This window comes from Vitis vinifera, chromosome 14 (assembly GCF_030704535.1).
Source record: "Vitis vinifera cultivar Pinot Noir 40024 chromosome 14, ASM3070453v1".
Classification (NCBI taxonomy): domain Eukaryota; kingdom Viridiplantae; phylum Streptophyta; class Magnoliopsida; order Vitales; family Vitaceae; genus Vitis; species Vitis vinifera.
Genome location: NC_081818.1, coordinates 482,545 through 503,231, shown reverse-complemented (window position 1 = coordinate 503,231; position 20,687 = coordinate 482,545). Strand labels below are relative to the sequence as shown.

The 20,687-nt window shown below is 34.8% G+C and overlaps 2 protein-coding genes across 2 annotated transcripts; one reads left to right on the top strand and one right to left on the bottom strand.

The window, feature by feature from the left end:
* Positions 1-293: 293 nt before the first annotated feature.
* Positions 294-6,122, bottom strand: LOC100261416 (probable receptor-like protein kinase At2g42960). The gene is made up of 8 exons (XM_002280123.5): positions 5,263-6,122; positions 3,975-4,662; positions 3,764-3,868; positions 3,481-3,603; positions 3,243-3,413; positions 2,924-3,053; positions 1,926-2,138; positions 294-780 (listed from the first exon to the last, which is right to left on the bottom strand). The coding sequence occupies exons 2-8, from the start codon at positions 4,640-4,642 to the stop codon at positions 655-657; spliced, it is 1,536 nt and encodes a 511-aa protein (XP_002280159.1). The 5' UTR covers positions 4,643-4,662; positions 5,263-6,122; the 3' UTR covers positions 294-654.
* A 6,135-nt stretch (positions 6,123-12,257) lies between these two features.
* On the top strand, positions 12,258-19,816 carry LOC100249417 (serine/threonine-protein kinase haspin homolog). Its single transcript, XM_010661444.3, has 15 exons — positions 12,258-12,383; positions 12,467-12,596; positions 12,692-12,778; positions 13,003-13,093; positions 13,611-14,209; positions 14,841-14,964; positions 15,652-15,761; positions 16,735-16,846; positions 17,130-17,222; positions 17,302-17,363; positions 17,446-17,576; positions 17,670-17,740; positions 17,849-17,901; positions 19,137-19,203; positions 19,455-19,816. Exons 1-15 carry the CDS (start codon positions 12,368-12,370, stop codon positions 19,578-19,580), a joined length of 1,872 nt encoding a protein of 623 aa, XP_010659746.1. The 5' UTR covers positions 12,258-12,367; the 3' UTR covers positions 19,581-19,816.
* The last annotated feature ends 871 nt before the right edge of the window (positions 19,817-20,687 follow it).

The following is a 20,687-nucleotide window of genomic DNA, read 5'->3' as shown; positions in this document are numbered from 1 at the left end:
TCAACAATGACTAATGAAATTCGTTGGGTCATACAATGTCGCTCTACCTAAACAATGACTCCGGAAATAATCTGGAATGGGTGTGATGTCAAATGTTATTAAAAAAAAAAAAAAATTAAAACCCCAAGTGGGTGTTGCACTACTATTGATTTGATGCCTGTATCAACTGTTTATGAACCTAATAGCACTAAACCAGCCATAACGGGAGACCCCTTTTTGCAGTTTAATTTTTAAGAGAAGGAAAGAGAAGGAAAGGTCAAATTCATTATCCAAAGGCAGAAGCAGAGCTCAGATGAAATGAAAGTAGTCTTCTTGATGCAATCATAAGAACAGTGGTTTTTTCTTTAACAGAAAGACGAGCAATTAATCAAACAATTCCAAAGAGCTACCAGAGCTGTACACACCCCCAATATCTTGGGTTCTTCACAATACCCACCACTTTCTTACACAAACAATCATCTCTCCATCTACAAATAAAAACAAGAAGGAAAAGGAAAAAGGAAAAAGATACTCTCCCTCCTGAATTAACCCATCCTTCATGACCTAGATATCAGCTTAGATAGGCAAACCCAAGAATTTGAAAGGCTGAAAAAATTGTAAGAAATTCCCCAGTTTGTATACCCCTCAGATCCTCTAAATGAATCTCTTGTTTGGTTATGTCCTGTGGTAGCCTCTACTCTCTGACCTTGAACCCAGATTTTCACTCTGATCAGTGTCAGAATTCTCCTTCTGAGACTCAATCTCCATGCTACCTGCTTGAGTTCTTCGGTGCCTTCGATCCTGAAAATTTCAAAGAAGTTTTAGTTGACACTCAGAACTTAAAAGCTACATTAATTCTTATACTTCACAAGGATTCAAAACTAGGAATTCACCCTTTTTTGAATCCCTTTCAATTGAAAGAGCTGACTGCTGGCCAGTCAAGCAAAACCTTCCTAGTCCATAAGTTTCAGTCTTTTTTTTTTCTTTTTTTTTTTCCTGAAAAACAAAATTAAGAACCTCCATAGGGTGCATAACCCATGTAAACAAAGAGAATCTTGGACTGTCGCAATGAGACCTGAATAGCTAAAAGACAAAAAGGCTGCAGTCTTTATTCAATGACACAATCCAAATACAAAATTCATAAGGGAGCTCGTCCTGTGGCCTACCCTCAACCCAATATTGCAGTCAGTGCAACAAATGTGAGCTATGGAATATTAAATGTGTGATGAGTGAAAAGAACTTAGGGAAGGGAGCTGGGAAACTAAAATACATGACAAGAAGGAACACTATTGGAAAAAAACAACCATAATTGTGCTTCTATGCCAATCTGCATCTCCAAGAAGAAAAACTACATTAGAGAACAGTCAACGGAAGCTTCTTCACCCACTTTTGTGTTTCATAATGTATTGTCTGGACAATGGCACTCCCTACCCCTGGTGAAAGGCCAAAAGCAAAAGGAGAACGAAAATAAACAGATACCTAATAGCAACCATTTCTATTATTGGCTTTGATATGGGGAGGAGGGCAGGAAGAGAGATGGAAAAGGCAGCCACCAGTATAATTCAAGTGAGATGGATATAATGGAAAAGGCTACTAGAGAGTTTGATTGGCATATACCTAGTAAATTTTGAGGTAACACTTTATAAGACAAGTATAAGAGCAACCATGCTCTAGATGGTAGACATGCAATTGACACCATTTGCATAAAATACCTAAAAATATAAATAAATGACAATATCAAAAAAATAAAATAATACACAAGTACAGAAAAAAATCTTGAGAATGAGATCTTGGTAATGTGCAACTACAACAAAAAGGAAAAAGTTGCACCATTGAGGAGTGGTGGGATTGGGGATGATTTCAATAGTGTAATTCAGGAAGCAGTTAAGTCGGATATTTCTAAAATTGCAAAAGTTTGTGTTGCAGAGATAAAATCAGAAACTAACCTCTCTTGGTATGGGATATTCCTCAGACTCGAGCATACGTACAACTTGGCCCATTTTGGGTCTCTTCTCAGAATCTGGATCAACACATCTCAGAGCAGTCAAAAGAGCTCGTTTTAAGGCTCTTGTAGATGGTCTGACCTCAATGTTTGGGTCTACAACTTCTTCTGACCTCCTGCTTCCAACCATCATTTTAAGCCAATCAACCAGATTAACCTGCAAAACATTACAAATTCATTTCCAATTATAACTCCAACATTGTGACTGAGAAAGATCCAGATCATGTGGTGGGGGGTTGGTTTACAAGGAGAACGAAGTGAATCTGATGAGTATCAATCTTTTTTCTTCTTAATTTGTTAGGAGGCATAGTAAATGCAAAACTGCATTTTCCTACATGATTCCATGAAATAGTAAATGTACATTTCACTAGACCTCAAAAAGCTTCAGAACAAAACTTTGACTAAGCTGAAAAAGAGGGTTTGCAAGGATACTGTATAATGAAAGAAATGAAGCTGCTGAGTGTCAAGCATTTTTTTCTTTTCTCTTCTTTTTTTTTTTTTTTTTTTAATTTCTGTTCGGGAAAAATAATAATGCAAAACTGCATTTCCTACATGATTCCATTAAATCATGATGGTACCTTTTGCTAAGCACAAAAAGTTTCAAAATTAAACTTTGATAAGTGGGGAAATTGATTGAATCAGTGAATAGATCTTACCCAACCTATCAACTGACAAACCAAACTGATCTTTGTCATTTCTCATATTACTCAGAACAATAAAAGCAGCCTAGGGGATCAGATTAATTCCACTCTAAGCCAACCCAGAACAAATTGCATCACTAGTGGATACTAATGAGAGAATTCAAATCACAAATGGCCAACTGATAATTGCTTAGTATTCAGTAACTACAACAGTGAAGCAAAATTGCATTGCCTTGATAATTATTCAGCACGGTCTTTTGGCAGTTTGATAAACTTTTACTAGAGTATAACTATTGCATACCTCTTGGGCAGGGCGACCATAGTCCACAGGATCTCTTCCAGTAATTGCTTCCAAAAGCACAACCCCAAAGCTATAAACATCACTTTTTTCATTCAAAAGGCCAGTATTTGCATATTCAGGAGCCACATATCTGTAACATTTAGAAGAGATAGGGAGGAGGTTGAGGAGCTTAAGAGAAGTGAATATGAGAAATCAGATATGATTACGTAACCCTCCACAATCAGTGTAAAAAATAATAACTTAATAAACTAATATCTAGAATAAGAAAACAAAACATTGAGACATCTAGGTAATATCATGCACTAGAAATAATACTTACCCAAAGGTTCCCATAACTCGAGTTGTGATATGACTTTTCCCAGCACCCAACAACTTGGCCAGGCCGAAATCAGAAACCTTGGCATTGAAATCATCATCAATCAAAATGTTACTTGATTTAATGTCCCGGTGCACCACTTTTGGCTCAATGGCCTCATGCAAGTAGGCAAGACTGCAACCAGTATATCACATTAAATGAGGAAAGAAATGCTGGCAAGGACATAAAGTAATTGACTTACGCCTTAGCTGTCCCGAGAAGAATCTTCATGCGGGCATCCCAAGTAAGAAATCCATGCTGGCGCATAGCTCCATGAAGCCATTGCTCCAAATTCCCATTGCTGACATACTCATAGACCAACATCCTGAAATTTTAATAAAAATCAGACCAGGGCTTTTTTTCTCATATCAGTAAACTAGATCCTAGAATTTGGGTGCTGATGCTACCTGTACAATATTTAAGGTAAACAAGGGAGAAAAAAAGAAAAACTATTTAACTGGATTACTGTAAAACAAAAAGAGTACCTATGGGTCCCTTCAATGCAATATCCAAGAAGCCGAACCAAATTCTTGTGGCGCACATGCCCAATAGCTTCAACTTCAACTCTAAATTCTTTCTCTGCTTGACCCCTGAAGAAAATAAGTTTAGAAGTTAAACTCTAGAAGAACTCACCAGAGGAATAAATAAGAAATCATAACAAAGTCGGAAACACAACGGAGCGATGTTTAAACTCACAGGTTGTTGAGGATCTTTTTAACTGCCACTGGCGTCCCATTGATCAACTGTCCTCTGTAAACCACTCCATATCCACCTTCACCAAGCACATTTTCCTTTGAAAACCGATTTGTCGCAAGTTCAAGATCCCTTAATGTGAACCAGTGACCCCAACCCAAATGAGAGAATTCAGGCAAACCAACAAGAGGAGAAGGAGCAGTTATTGGATATGATGAAGAAGGCTTGTACACGGTAACTGTGCCAGAGCTCCCTTCTTCCCCTGATTGAGACCCACATCCATCTTTCTCTAAATGATGAAATGAACCAGATTGACTGCTATTATCTCCATTCTTTGTCTTCCCCATACCCAAATGGACCAGGACCTTATCTGATTCTTTGTCACTGGATTTGTCATGAATGGTAAGAAGAATCCCATCACGTGGAACAAATTCATTTGTCGATACTTGCTCCACCCTTACTTCCTTGATTTCCTTTGAAACAGTTGGGATTTGATTAACGGGAAGCCTATCTCTAGAACTTCTTGATTTCTTCCTTGAAGTGAGACACAATGATAACACACACAGGATAATTATGATGAATAATGCGACAACAATCCCAATCAATTCCCAAACCTTGAGACCCAAGACATCAGTTTTCTTGGATAGTTCAGCATTAAGATCAGTTGTCATGCTTTCTAGTGTTGATATACCTACAAAGTTGGTACAAGAAACATCAAAATCACAAATTTGCTTATGCAAAATCAAGTATATACAATTAATGTTAATATTGTTCCATGCAACAAACTTCTCATCCTTAACTCCTCCTAAGGTCCCAAATACAAAAGACACAAGCCCGGAATTTCAATTGTCCCAAATACAAATGACACAAGCCCGGAATTTCAATTGTCCCAAATACAAATGACACAAGCCCGGAATTTCAATTATGTCATTGATAAGTGAATAAAAGAACTCCCCACTTCTACACAAAGCTAACAAGATCCAAGAGAATGAGCATAAACACACATGTAAAATCTACACACACCAAAGGTTGCAAGAAGCATAAATATCAAAATAAGAACCCCAGAATACTGCATTCCAATCATCCAATGCACAGATCAGAAACAGGATGGAAACAGAAGATCCCAGAAACAAAAAGTACCAATTTTCTATTTTATTATGGCCATTACATCATCATCAACATAAAGTTTTCATGGGAAACATTGTAATGATAAGTAAATAAATAAATAAAATACTGAAAACATGAAAGCAAAGAAAATTTTCATAAATTTAGAAGCTTTTGATTTTCTTACCTTTGAATAATGGTAGGATTTACAAAAGTAAAGCTCTAGAGACCAGATCTCTGAAACCCCTTCACCATAGCCTCCTGTTGGACAAAGAACAAAACACCAACCCTAGATCTCTGACCAAAGAAACCCAAACACACATGTTATAAGGACCCAATCAAAAGAATGGCAAATCAACCCAATACTCAAGAACACCAATTATATAGCCAATTTGCAGAGATTTCCTTGTTCGTGGAGCAAATGCGAGTCTAAATCTAAGCTGTGAAGGAGCTTTCTGACACCACACTTGAACCTTCTTCTTCAAAAACTCAACCCAAAATGGACAACAGAACTCCTGTGTTTGCAGAGAGAAGTGCAAGGACATGGAATTCTGAGTGGTTGGGATAATAAGAAGGGATGGAGTTATCAGTGGTAGGTGATGAGGAGAGAGATGCCCTTACAATACAGTAAATTAGAAGCATGAATTTGTAAGGTATTTCTTGGGATTTTCTTGATTTCTAACGAAGGTGACTGAGACTGATTATCAGACAATTAAATCTTCTTTCCCATTTATCTATTTGTTTATCTATTTTTCCCTTTTGTGGGGTTAAGTGGAATCAAATCAAAAACCAAAAACCCATTAAAAATTCTGTAACTTTTGTTGGGTTTTCAGTTTTGTTTTGATCTTTGTTTGTAACTGTAAATTTTTAATATTAATAATGATGGTCAAACATCTCAGTGAAGAACCCCAAGAAGCTGATTATGATGGAGAAGGTGAAGGGCCAAACAACTAAGCAATTAATGTGATTCAGCAGTAATGGATATAAAATCTGCTTGTAAACTGTTGCTCAGCACTGGTCAAATCAACTCAACTCTCAAATCTCAATGCTTTACCAGGATTCCCCGACCTTTTCATGTCTTTTGCGGAATCATCACAATTTACAACAGCTACACACTGCACCACTGTAATCAAAAAGTAATCTTCTGAAAATCTGTTTTTATCATGAGTAAAAATAAATTAAAAAATTAAAAAATTAAAAATAATTAAATAATTAAATAAAAAAGAGGGAGCATCTTGGACTCTACAGTTAAAAGATTGAAAAAACTTTCTCACCTTTTTATCAAAAACTTATTATTACAAATTTCTTCCAAAAAAAAATGGTTGTGTTGCAAGTTGGGGTTTTTCCATTCTATTTCTACCAAAAACAAAAGTTGCATTTCTTTACACTTTATACTTTACAATGATTTCATCTCTTTCTGTCTACATCTCTTTTATCTGTATTTCTTTATACTTTTATTAATAGTACAGATTAAGATTCAAAAATAAAATTTGACATGACACTAAATCAAAAATATATTAATTGTTTTGTTTTTTTTTTTTTTTTTTTGAAGTGAAATGGGATGTTTTCAAAGTATTCTTTTGGAGTGTCATTTGTTCCCCCCCTTAATGGGTGAAATGAAATGTTTGGGCAGATGCATTTTATAAGAGATGAGGCTTGATGGGGATGGGGCCTATTGAGATCTGTTAAGTTATGTACTGATTTATTATTTAGAGAGATCCACATTCAAAATGGGATGGTCACTATGTTTTGTGATTACTACTTGCCATTCAAATACAGATCAGAAGTAGTGACTTCTAACAATGAATCAAGCCTCAAGCTCGAATTTTATCTATATATAAATGGTGGGATCGAATTACCAACCTTTATCACTTGGGATTTGCTTAAGATGGCCAGAATGATGAACCCATGAGAGATAAGAATGAACTCAATTCACTGCTGCAGGCTATCCCATGTGAGTAGGGATGAACTGTTCCTAATGCCCCACTTCCCTAATCAACTTTTCTAACTGTGGGTTAGTGAATGGATATCAGAATCAATATGCTGGTTTTCTGGTAAAGCAACAGTTTAATTTATTAATCATAGCTGCTAATTCATAGTGGCCTATGTCTATAGCCTTCTATTATGTTAGCATCATAGACTTAGCTGCATCTAACCTGGTTATCTGATTAATATATCAACATTATGGTTACTAACAATGTCGTTATTGTCACTATTGTTCATTACTGATCTTTACCCCATTTTGGAAAGAACAATGTTGAAACACTTAACCATGTATGGAGCAATAATTCAAAACTTTGATCATCAATCCAGTTTTAGGGTTTTATCTGCCCGGGTTAATCTCAATTTGCACCCTCAATTACCGGCATGACGAGGGATCAGGGGGGATAAACTCACAAAAATACAAATTACACCCTTGACTGTCCACAATGCTGATCTTGGAAATGAAGAATGGGAAGGCCATTGGGACCAGCATGATGGGAAAAAAAAAAGTCCCCACATCTACTTATGTCCCAAGGTCTAGATTCTTAAGACTAGCTTGTACTAATGTGGGCTACCATCCAAAATACACAACGGTGAAAATTATTCTTCTGCAACTGCATGGATGTTGCTTGTTAGACATCAATTTTATCCTTCATTTCCTCCAAGAAGCCTTTGTTTTTTTTAAGTGAAAAGGCAAAAGAGATTGTTGGTGTTTGAAGTTTGTTTCTTTATTGCTGTTGGGATTAGAACATAGAACTCACTGCAGGAGAATCGGGGCAGCATTTGTTGACACTTAGTTCTCAGACTTCTGTCAATTACTTACAAAACAAATGTTTGTGATCATCAAATTGTTGGCTAGTCCATGTAGCTTGTGTTACTAGGCAAAGAAACCCTACTGAACCCAAGTAATTCCCTTGTATTCCAAGAAAATTAGGACCAAAATATGGGGAAATTAATTTTAAAAAAAATTAAGCCGTTAAAATTTGAATCCACAATTTACATATCATTTTTTTTAATGAGCCATTGTGGTTGATTTAGTATTATTTTTTGAGTAAAGTTAGTAACAAAATCTTGATAAGTCCAATCATTGAGATCTTAATGTTGGAAGCTAGCCTTGGGGTCCTTTGTCATTCATTACTGTGTGTCCCTAACCTAAGGACACTAAAGGGTTACAAGGAAGTGCAGTGTTTCCAACTTATGGGTTGGTGGCCATCTATGTGTCCCATAGAAAATGTGGTCTTGGTTGTGCCCTAAATTTATTAAACAGTGTTGTTTGTAGTTGAAAAATGGTGGATAATTTAATCCTCTTCCACCTACCTAGGAGCTGACCCATCAACACCCCCTTCTATGTTTTCCATTCTCTCCCTTCCTTTTCTTATCTAAAAATATTCTTTAAAGAATTTTATTTTCTTTAAAATAGAAAACTTTTTGTAAATTTAAAACATATTTCATAAATTTCAGAGTGCTTTTGTGAAGAATAAATCAAAAATTTATTTTTCATGCTTAAGTTCTAAACCTCATTTTATTTTTAAAAGTAATTCAAAACTTAAAATTGTTTTAAAAACATTATTAAACAAAATTTAAGACTTTATTTGATAACTATTTTTAAAAATGATTTTTTGATTTTTAATTTTTAAAATAAAAAGCAAAAAAAAAACACATTTGATAACCAAAAAATAAAAAATATAATATTTTAAAATAATATTATTAAGTTGTTTTCACTTATTTTATGAAAAATATTTTAAAAAGTTAATTTCATAAATATGAAAACTGATTAAAAATAAAATATGTAAAAGTTAAAAATATAAAAAAATATGTTAAGAACATTTTAAATTTTTAAATAAACTTTTTTGTCCTCTAAAATATTATAAAATAATTTTCAATTTTAAAAACGTTTTTCAAATAAATTCTAAATTTTCTATGGTATTCAACATCGTACCCACGGATGGGAAATGAAGCACATGGAAGCAAACTTCAAAGATCAACAAGGGCAATTGTTCCAACAAGATAGGGACAATTACCAAAAAAAAAAAAAAAAAAGTTGGGCAGCACCTCCTGCTGGCATGGATTGCTTCTACACGTGAAGTTTTGACAGGAACCTAATTGGCAACTCTGGCATCAACTTTGCTCGTAAAGGTTTAAAAACAAAAAACACCTAACCTTTGATTCATTAGCAGACAGATTCGTCCCTGCAAGCAAATGGGTGTAAAACAAACATTTTCTTTCACAAATTTGAAAGCTAGCTAGCTTCTTCCTTGCAGCCACCAATTTAATTAAGAAAGGGGTCTATGGTTTGGGAAGAATAAGGACCATATGGGAAAATGGGCATCATTATCGCAACTTCTAGCAGGAGTATGGTGATCTACGTATCTAGCTTTATTATTTTTGTTATATAATTTAGATGATGTTTATTTTTTGGTTGAATAGAAAAAATCAATATAAGTCAACGTAAAATATTTGGCTTTTTCTATTCAGTTAAAAATAATTTATTAACATCAACCAATATAATTAAACTAAACTTATTGATAACAGGTTCGTTTTAATTATATTGATTAATATGCACAATGTACTTTTAACTTAATAGAAAAAGTTAAATATTTTAGGTTTTTTTTATTTAGTTAAAAAACAATCACTATATTATCATCTAAAACCACCTCCTCCTTGGATAATGCCTCAAGTTTTCACTTAGGGCCATATATAATTCCCTAGATTCCATGACTCTAAATCAAATAGGCTAAGATACATCTAACTTGGGACACCTGAACAGGAATGGCATTATTGTTGTTGACCTCACTACGAGTCTAGTCCCATGAATGACATTTATATATATATGTATGACTCCCAACTTGTTCCACAGTTGTTTAGGCATCTATGATTTCTATGCCATATTCTATGCCTTCCTTTTCACCTACTTTAACTAACAATAAAGAAAATGGTAACAAAAATCCTTCACGAGCATGCAAAGTCATTCACATGCTTCTCTACTCTTTTCGGTTTTCGGCGGCTCGTGACCAAGATGTTGAATAGTAACCTTGTTTTCCTGCGATTTCGTAAAAATATGAGATGTTTAGTGCATGATTAAGTTAAACTTCTCGTGTTAATGGCGGAAAAATCTAAGTTTATAAAACTCAAACTTTATATATATATCTAAAAATAATTAAGATTTTGTAAATTTTTCGATCAAATGTATGATTTTTTACTATTGAAATACTACTATTATCTTTGATCATCTCAAATGCTATTTTTTATCAATACGTACATGAAATTAAAATTCTATTTAGTAAGTTCTTATTTTATGATTTTTTTTTTCTTATTAGTATGTGAAAACATACTCTTTTTTTTTTCTAGATGAATGATGAATGTTATTATTGTTATATGAAAAAATTCGTGACACTTTTTAAAACATGTCCCACATTATTTTGTTCTTTGTTCCTAGAGAAATGTAGCCGCCAAATGGTCAAAACCCCAACTAACTTTGATATTAAAATGTTGGGAACTTTTTACATGGTCACCATGACATTATGAAACTTTGTTTGCTAGTATGAAATTAACGAGGATGATCTTCCTTATCTAATATTCTATGCGATCTATCTCAATTTATCGGAGGATATTTAGGGTCACTTTTTGACCTAACAAAATGCAAATATTCATTCATGGTGTGGTTTTGTTGGTATTTGTAAGTGTAAGGTTTAAGTTATTGACAAAATTATTAGAGAATTTGAGACATGGCGTATTTTTCATCGTATTCACAAGGTATTCTTAAATTTTGAAAAATATGACATAATACTATAAAAACTTTTAAAAATATTTAAATAAAATTCTTGAACATATATTTGACAAAATTAATAATAAAAAAATAGAATTGTGTCTATCAATCTTTATTTGAAAGATTTATGAAAAGTACTGATTAAATTTTCAACATTGACCCCACAAAATCTATTCGAATAAAATTTTCAAACATAAACCCTATATATTCGAACATGATGCAATGAATGGCAAAGTCATGTCAAGTTAGGATACGCGCTTTTATCCCCTCAAGCTCCTAAAATGCCAAATAAATAAATAAATAAATTTAAAATCTTAAATCTTCTTTTTTTAAAAAAATTATATCATATCTAAAAAACTTTTTATCTTAGAACAACGATGATCATAGAAGAGATAAAAAAAAAATGACAAAAAGGGAAAATAAAAGAGCGAACAAATTCTTTGGATAAATCATACATCAAACTCTTCATCCACTAAATGGTAGTGATGTAGTCATCCACAAACTCAAACTCAGATTCCACTAAATCGTTAAAAAAGGCCAAATTTGATGTGGACTGAGATGGATGAAGTTTCTGGGGAAAACTCCATGAAAGATGTCAACATCCATGGGGCATGGGGCATGGGATGTGCCCCTAACCAAATGCATTAGTGGTTAAAAATACATTATCCCATTTCCATATATCCCATAGGGTGGGTGGTTACATCTCCATGACTGGATTCCCTATTCAAATTATTATAATTTGGTCCCTAAAATTATGCAATAAAGAAGGATTAGATGTTGATTGAAGCAGACACTGGCATCTCTTTGAAACAATTTATCACCTCTCTCTTTCTTTAATTATTAGATTTTCATGATTCATCATGCATGTTAGTTATTAGGGTTTTGATTATGCTCACATTGGGTCATTTCATTTTTATCTACCTAAATTTTCAATCCAATCACCCTTTTTTGGGTCATGCACATCACTAGATCAACATTTATCCTATTGTATATATACTTTATATTCATAAATAAATAAATATTTTTAGAATTTGTTTTTTTTTTTGTCAAATATTAATTTTCAATTATTTTCAAAAATAAAATTTTATAAGTTATTTTCTATGATATTGTGTCATTTTTTCATATGATATAAAATTTCATAAAGTAATCTTCATGTTTTTAATTATTTCTGAAAACAATTTAAAATAATAATTCAAAATACCTCGAATTGTTTGAAAGAATAATTTATTTTTAGAATAAATTCTCTAAAATCCAAATAATCTCAAGAGTCCCTAATTTTCTTAATTTTCAGCTCATATTTCCAAAACTTGGAAAAATATATTTGACATGGGCTGCGGACATTTGCATTGGCAATGGGCCAGGTCCATCGGACCGGGATTCACTTGGGCCAATACATTGAACCGTTTGGCCCATTCTGAAACGATGCCGTTTTATGGCTCGCTCCGTCGTCTCTCTCCGATGACTTATCCGTACGGTTCGCTTCAACGTCCCGCCTAAACTCATCGCATTCAAACCCCCCCTCTCCTTCTCTCTCTACTGTAGTATGAGTTCCAAAGCAGGCAAGAGAGAAAAAAACCCTAGACTCTTTTCTTCTTCTTCTTCTTCTTCACATTTCTAAGGGATTTTATTCATTATGTTCCAGGTCAAGATAGTGTTGATCTCTGGTCTGAAATCGCAGCCACAGAGGAAGGGGAGGGAAACAGGAAACAACAGATTGCTGTTATTTACAGAAGAAGAAGAAGGACCGAGAACACTCTCAAAGATGTAGACACGTACGATTACGATTATTATTATTATTATTATTAATTTAAATTCAATCTTCTTTTTTTTTGGAAAAATATATTTGATTTTGTTTTCCCTTTTTCAGAAACCAGTCCAGTTTGAATAATGGGAATCGGCTGAGTTTGGCTGCTCCAGTTAAGAGAGTTAGTTGGAATCGTTCTCTTTCTATCAGGTTTGCTCTAATTACGATTTTTCCCCAACTGTGGATGGATTTTGTTATCTGTTTGGTCGGTGAGAAAATGTGGGAAAGAAAAATAAAATTTGAATTGAGATGTTTTGTGACTTCGAGAGTAGATTAGGTTTGCTCTGATTTGGGATTTTTGTAGTCTGAGGAGATGAAATGGTGAAATAGGATCATGAATTGGTTGTTTGAGATCTAACTTTGTGGGTTGACAGAGGGAGGACGAGCATTGCGGTATTTGCATGTGTGGAGTACCAACCTCAACAGAGGAAGCCCAGAAGGAAAGCAAAACCACCTCTTCCCAGAGTATGGCTCTTTGTTGTTACTCCTGTTGCTCAAATTTCATGATTTTATTAATATACGTACTGCTTCTCGGTGACTACATTCACGCATTCTCTACCTTGAGTGGTGTAGTGATCAGTACACTAGGCATGTTGGTCTCTCTAAATTCAAGAAGGATAAACATGAGCCCAAGAATGGTCAACTTATATTTTTTTATTATGTTGTGTGTGTTTTAAACTACCTTGAAATGGCAAGGGATTTCAGCAAGGATCCCAACTGCCTAATTAGATAGAAAAACCTGCAATACATGACAGAAAGGGATGCAACAGCCTTACCTCTAAACTTGGAAAAGACAAACCCAAAAAGGGGAAAACTTAATGAAGTAATACCTTACTGTCTCTCTGGAAAACCTACAAAAGGGAAAAAAACTGCACCCAAATGATAACATGGGTGACAATGATTTTTATTGATACTGATGCCATGTTATTTGAAATTTTGAAATGATTTCTACCATCTTAATGTCACTCTTTGCTGTTGGCAGGGAAAATTTGTGCAGCCTCAAAGCTTTGAACAGGAGCGGGCATACTTTCAAGAAGTTGATGCATATGAATTGTTGGAGGAAAGCCCCTCTCCCAAGAGGTTTGGTACATGGGCCATGGGTGTCCAAAGTGATGACATTGTTTTACCACATTTATCCTCAGTATTAAACAAATGGTTAATTGCCAAGAAGCTAAATTACAGTTATGGACCATCTGGCTCCCTATCTAAGATACTAGAAACTCCAGCAATGCCTATGGAACCTATTTGTGGTGATGGTTTTGATGCTTTAACTGTGAAAACCCCTGAGAAAGCTTCTCCGCAAGTCTGTTTGGGTTTGCATTCTGTTCAGGACAGATTTAATTCAAATTTCATGAATAAAGATGTTGTTGGAAGGCAAACAGGATCACAAAAGAGCAATGAAGTGTCCTTGACCACAGGTGACGAGGGGTGTGAAGATATAGATGTGGCGATTAAGAAACTCTCATTGACATCAAGGTCTGCATCATTGGGTGGGGACCACTGGGATTCATTTTCAGCACTGCTAACAGTTTGTGAACAGTCTGCTCCATCGACTTTGTTAGATGTATTCTCGAAGTATTGGTTCGTTACTGATTTTCTTTCACTTGTGGTATTTTCTTTTATTTTACATAAAAAAATGTATACATCATCGTTTATTTTTTAGCAAAAGAAACATCAGCGAAAACTATACTTGCATGTGCACCTTCTCGAGGTCCTTCTGTGCATCTCTGCCCTGTTTCTGTTCATCTTTATCTTTCTGCTTCTGTCATATATCACAATTGGCCCCAATATTCTGTTTTATGACCATTTCTTCTATTATATTAGTGAACTATTAACTTTCTTAAGCAAGGAAAAGGATCCATTCTTTTTCATCACTTGGATTTCTTCCCTGTGTGTAGATGCATGTTTGAAAATTGTGTGGTGGAAAACCTGGTCATTAAAATTTATTTCTGTCTGCTTTGATTTCCTATCATTTCTATTTGTCAGTAAACATGACATGCATAGTTATTCTTGTTCCAGGCCTTTTGGCTTTTGGATAACTGGCTACTTCAGGATTTTCAGGAGTACAAATCATCATTTCTATAGTTGCCATATTGTTTTATCTTGCTTTGATTTTTTATTTTTTTTAATCTTTCTTTTCATGCACTGATTTCATCTATACATGAACCTTGCATCATTGACATAATGGAAAATGAATCTCTCTTGAATACAGTGATCCAGAAAGCATTGTCAAAATCGGTGAAGGTACATATGGTGAAGCTTTCAGGGCTGGTAAAACTGTCTGCAAAATAGTTCCAATTGATGGAGACTTACTAGTGAACGGGGAAGTACAAAAGGTATTTAATTATTTTACCTTAGTTGCATTTTTTTTTTTCCTGTTGTTTTCTAGTGTGAGAAGTTATTTAGAGCTGGGGGAGGAAGGCTCGTAAAGTTTCTCTGCCACAATTGTTTCTCAATATAGTTTGTAGTTTTATGTGTGCCTAAGCAGTTAAGTGATGTTGAACTAGCTTCCATTCATCAGGACACTTATTGGGTTGCATGGTACATGTTAACTTCCATTCAGGAGTGTTAACGCATGGACAGTCAATCATGCTTTGGGTATCTTGGTGCCTAGTTTTGAAGAAACTCCTATCTCCCAGGCACCTGCCTTTATCAGCTTTGGCTTGTTAGTTACTTTGTATAGTATATTGGATGATAACTGGTTCTACGAAGAAAAATATGAGATGTATACTAAAAGAGTGGATCTATTTTCAGTTCACATCCTTTGTGTTTATGCAGTATGTTTCATTACAGAATGTAAAGTTGATAAGCAAAATGGGAATCGAAATTGACTTTGTATTTCTTTTCTTCTTGTGTGTATTTTGTATTTTGGAAGATACTTTTTGCAGAGCTACCCTTTTATTTATTTATTTCACTTGTAGGGTTTGGTTGGAGAGGGGGATGGGTGTTATGGATTATGGGGTTGGTTTTGTTATCTGGCAAACCTTGTTTAGTTTCTAAGCATGTGATTTTCTTTACTGCAGAGATCAGGTGAATTGCTTGAGGAGGCCATACTTTCCCGAACTCTTAATCATTTACGAGGGGATGGGGGTCGTGTTAACAATTCCTGTACCAGCTTCATAGAAACGCTAGAGTATGTTTCCCTTGTGATTTGGTTTCTATCAATTTATAACTGCCTAGAGTCAGTTTAGGATCTTTGATGGTGGACCAGCCTGTTCTGTACTTATGCTTGTGTGGCCAACAGGACCAATAGCTTTCAGCCAGGCTTAGCTGGCTGCTGATTGGGCAAAATATTAGTATTCAGAGAGCTTTAACCTTTGGAAAATCTCCAGGTTTATGGTTTCTATTCTTGTTTTATTGATAAAACAGGAGAATCCATACTACTTGTTTAATTGTGGATGTCATAACCATCAAGCCCAGGTTTTCTTTTTCTTTTTTTCTTTTTTTTGTTATGTTAAGATGCATCAACTGCTAGGCAGGGCAAGATTCAAGTTTTAACTTGTCATATCTAGGTCAATGTGCAACCCTACTCATCAATAGAGTTGTGGTGGAAAAGTTCCATCACCATCCCTTTAATGTAACATGGATGAGGTGGCTGAAAACTTCAATAAGAATGCAAAATTTCCATTATGTGGACTACATAAAATCCACGTGCCAACTCAATTTTATGTTGAATAAAGTTCAAATTATTTTAAAAAACAGTGTTCAAATCAAAATATTTATAAATGTTGTGCTTCGGTCTGATTGTGTAGTAACTAAAGGTCAACCTGTTCACAATTGAGTTGAAGTTTGACTTAATGGGTCAACAAAACTTATTTATTTGTGCAGGTTGGTGTGTTCATCTCTGGTTTTTCAAGCGCTCCTGAGTACCTCCCATTTTGAGGTGTCATTCTTAGGTGTCTTAAGGGAGTAACTTATGTCCCAAGACCACTCCTTCCGCTTTGCCTTGAGGCAAGGTTAAGGTTTTTAAGTCTCAAAAACGTTTTTTGAGCCCCCTCCTTTTTTGGAGCTTATTAATGCATGTTCTTGTTGTCTATCAAAAAAAAAGTCTCAAATCTCAACTAATTTGAATATGACCTATACAATATCATTTCCTAATCTTGCAGTTTAAGGGTATGCCAAGGCCCTTATGATGCAGCCCTGATACGAGCATGGGAAGATTGGGATGAAAAGCATGGTTCAGAAAATGATCATCCTAGAGAATTTCCAGAAAAACAGGTTATCTGTTCTTTTTTTGTAGTTACTGTTTTTGCATATGCGCAAACTCCATTACCTAATCATGCAAAATTGCCATATTTTTTTTCCATAACTGCTCTGATCTTACAGAAATTAGTGTCTTGTTTCATATTACAGTTGTTGTTAATAAAGAAAACTTCCATATGCATTTTAGACATCAAATTTTATGGTTCTCAGTATAACACATTTTATGAGTTGAGTTAGTACTTTGTGCTCTATTTCCTTAAATTGTTGCACTTAATAAATCTTATAATATTGCCTGCAGTGCTATGTTGTGTTTGTTCTAGAACATGGTGGTAAGGATCTTGAAAGCTTTGTGCTTTTGAACTTTGATGAAGTACGGAGTTTATTGGTTCAGGTAAGTTGCTGGGTTTTATATATGTCTGACCAGTTTCTGAAGCCCTGATCTTTTATGTAACTGCTTTTCCATTTTGCAGGTTACAGTTGCCTTGGCTGTGGCAGAAGCTGCATATGAATTTGAACATCGTGATCTACACTGGTTTTGTATCATTCATTCTATGGCTGTTTTGATGTTCCCTTTGCTCGACTGCTGATTTAGAAATATTGATCATGTGTCACAGGGGTAACATACTTCTAAGTCGGAAAGATTCTGAAATGTTGCAGTTCACTCTTGAGGGAAAGAATATGTTTGTCAAAACATTTGGATTGTCAATATCCATAATTGATTTTACTCTTTCCAGAATCAATACTGGTGAAATCTACACTCTTATCACTATCTTTTGGCACATCTGAGGTCAAATCTATTGCTGATTCAGCAAACTAAACTAGCATTATTTATGCACAGGCGAAGCTATACTTTTTCTAGACCTATCTTCAGACCCAGAACTCTTTAAGGGTCCAAAAGGAGACAAACAGGTAATAGAAATGAAGAGAAGTTTTTTAAGTAGTTTCTATTTCCTGCCTAATTTTAAATTGTTTCTTGTTTCATACTTGCCCCCAACTGACCTTAAATATCATGTGCAGTCAAATACATACAGGAAGATGAAGGAGATAACTGAAGATTTCTGGGAGGGAAGGTATAACAGTTGATCTCTCCATATCTTTGTTATAAAATGCATATCAGGAAAAGATTTGTGGCATGTTTGGTATCTATTGGGATTTCCAAATTTGGCTAGGAATCAATTAACCTTTATTTTTCTATGTTAAATTACTTTTCTTCTACACTAGTAATATGGATATAAATTCTGTATTGAGTTCTGGATTTCTGTTTGAAAGAACAAACTTCAATTTTTCACTTGAAAAGGCTGTCTCGTGAAAACCTTTGTGGGAAGAAAGAAAAGAAAACAGGATAAGTATGTTGAGGCAAGAGTCAAATTTTTTAGCTCAACTCCACTGAAACTCAACTAAGCAACCCCAACATTTTGGGGATGACTGCAGAAATATTTTTCCTGCTTGCTTGCTTGCTTCTTCTTCTTCTTGCTCTTTTATTTTTTTATTTTGGCCTTTTTAGTTCTTTGTTATTTATAGGTTGCAAATTCTGTTAAATCATACTCTTGACATTTTTTCTTCTCAAGTGCATTTTCTAAAATAAAATGGCTCAAGTATTGGAGTTGCCGTATGCTTGAAACAACAGATTATATAATTAGGTTTGACTTTCATTAGGAAGCAAATCATGTGCTAGTGAGAGGTGGAAATAACCATAGGAACTGCACAAATGGGTTTAATTAGGGGGAAAAAAAGAGAAGAAAAATGATGGGAGTAAATCCTAATCCATCATTCAAAGGAAAATAGTCCAAATGTTTCCTCATTATATCACCCTTCCTTTTTTGTGCTTCACAACTTCTCATCAATTTATACAAATACAACAAAGCCTTGAATGACAAGGATTACCTCCAAAAGGAAAGCAGAACCTACTAGACACTAATATGTGAAACAAACAGTAAATGACAAGGATGACCTAAAGCCTGCATCAAATCTAAATGCTGCCACTGAGATGTCTATGTAGCAATGTTGTGCCTACTAGGCCACTACATGAAGGACCACTTTTGAACTTTCTGTTTCATACCATAGGAAAGGATTAATAATGCAGCTGGATAAGAGCATTTGATGTTTTTTTCAACTTCAAGGTTTGTTACTACTTTGGGTGGGCGGGCCGGGGGGCTGTTAGTTCTTTTAAGGTTTGCATTATTTTGATTTATGAGAGGGAAAGAGCATATATGATCCTTGTTTTTCTAAACATGGACTCAACTTCTCTTTTTATTATTAAGATTTTACAGTTGCTCATTTTCTGTTGCTTTTGATAATTATACAGTTTCCCCAAAACAAACGTGCTGTGGTTGCAGTACTTGGTGGACATTTTGCTATTGAAGAAATCTTTTGTAAGTATTTCCCTTGTAAATTGATCAAACCAGTGCTGTTTGTTCAGTTTTTTATTCTGTGAATTTTAGTAGTCTATCACCATTCATGCCTCTTTTGCTTGCAAACTCACCATTGTCCCTAAGAATGTTTCACTGATAAGTCACAATATGGAACTGCTTTACATTTTGGAAATTTTGATATTTCAGTCTCTTTCTTTCTAGCTGATAGGTGAACACATCATTTTATTTTCAACTAATTAATTTTGTTGCAGAAACGAACTTCAAAGGATGAGAGAGAGTTACGTTCACTGAAGAAGCGTATGGACAACTATGGCTCAGCAAAAGAAGCAACCTCTGATCCTTTCTTCACTGATATGTTTGTTGATCATGCCATTTGAGAGAAACCCGATATAAGGGCAGGCAAGGAAAATAGGTGGTAGTATTTGTAATGACCTTTAGTTTTCCAGAAACAAACTCAGTTTCTGCAGTGTTTATTGTTTATTGCACTGGAGGCAGAAAATCCTGTTCTGAGTAGATGGCTTTTCTTTTTTGTATTTTGTCTAGATTTTCAATGTAACGAAAAGTGGATATGGTGGAAATGGTTTAAATTAATTGTACAGTGAATTTTAACTAATTGTGCCTTTGCATTGTGAGATTGAGTGATACTTTAATTTTCAGACTTCTGTAATCCAAGTATTTTGCTCAGTTGTTGAAACAGATCTACAACAATGCCAGGTATAAAGTTGCTTTGGCTTTGTAGATTAGTGAACCGCAATGTGTAACTAACCAATGACATTTATGTCATACTTTGGTTGCTAAAATTTGTTAAGAGTTTGCAAGTTGGCATTGTGTAAATCAACCAAGTGTTGAATAAAGGCTGCTAGAGAAGGCAATTATGAGCTCTCCACAAAAGCCTTTTTGGCATACAGTCTGGTATGCATGCCTGACAAGGCCTTAGGGGAGAATAAATTTGATTGTTCATGGACCACCTGATTTTCTGTCTAGTGTCATGGACTTGAGTGTTTCTTGAGTAATTAATGCCACAATTGCATAACTCAAGATACTTGAAGTTTGCTAAGTTGGCCTTCATGAGCCAGTCGGAAATCTTATCTGACGCAAAAGCTAGAGATGAGCAAAAAAGAAGGTCATGCTCAGAGTTTGGATGATGAATAGAACTTAAAGTATGGCGCGACATGATGACTAGGCTCTCATGGATTCCACTAACAAATTTTATCTTCATCCAAAACCTGATTCAATCAGACATACAAAGTATCTTTTAGCTGCCAAGATTTTTCGATGGTAGTTATAGAATCCATTCCTTTTTTGTATACTTTTGTCATGCTTTTTGCCAAATTTTCTCAGGGAGAGTCCAAATTTGCTACTCTTGACATGATATGGCACTACATCACATTTTTTCCTTTAGCACCTAAAATGCATGAACCACTTGCCACCCAAAGTTATGAACAGGCCTTAATTCTTCAGAATCCAGTAAGAATCAGCTCCAC

Bases quoted from the DNA above. Each gene is read 5' to 3' on its own strand.
- LOC100261416 (XM_002280123.5), bottom strand. From the start codon at position 4,642: ATGACAACTGATCTTAATGCTGAACTATCCAAGAAAACTGATGTCTTG. The intron at 3,054-3,242 runs GTAAGTATTATT...TAAATGTTACAG, and splicing joins CGAGTTATGGGAACCTTTGG to ATATGTGGCTCCTGAATATG. The intron at 2,139-2,923 runs GTATGCAATAGT...AATGTTTTGCAG, and splicing joins ATGGTCGCCCTGCCCAAGAG to GTTAATCTGGTTGATTGGCT.
- LOC100249417 (XM_010661444.3), top strand. The intron at 12,597-12,691 runs GTACGATTACGA...TCCCTTTTTCAG, and splicing joins ACTCTCAAAGATGTAGACAC to AAACCAGTCCAGTTTGAATA. The intron at 17,902-19,136 runs GTATAACAGTTG...ATAATTATACAG, and splicing joins GAAGATTTCTGGGAGGGAAG to TTTCCCCAAAACAAACGTGC.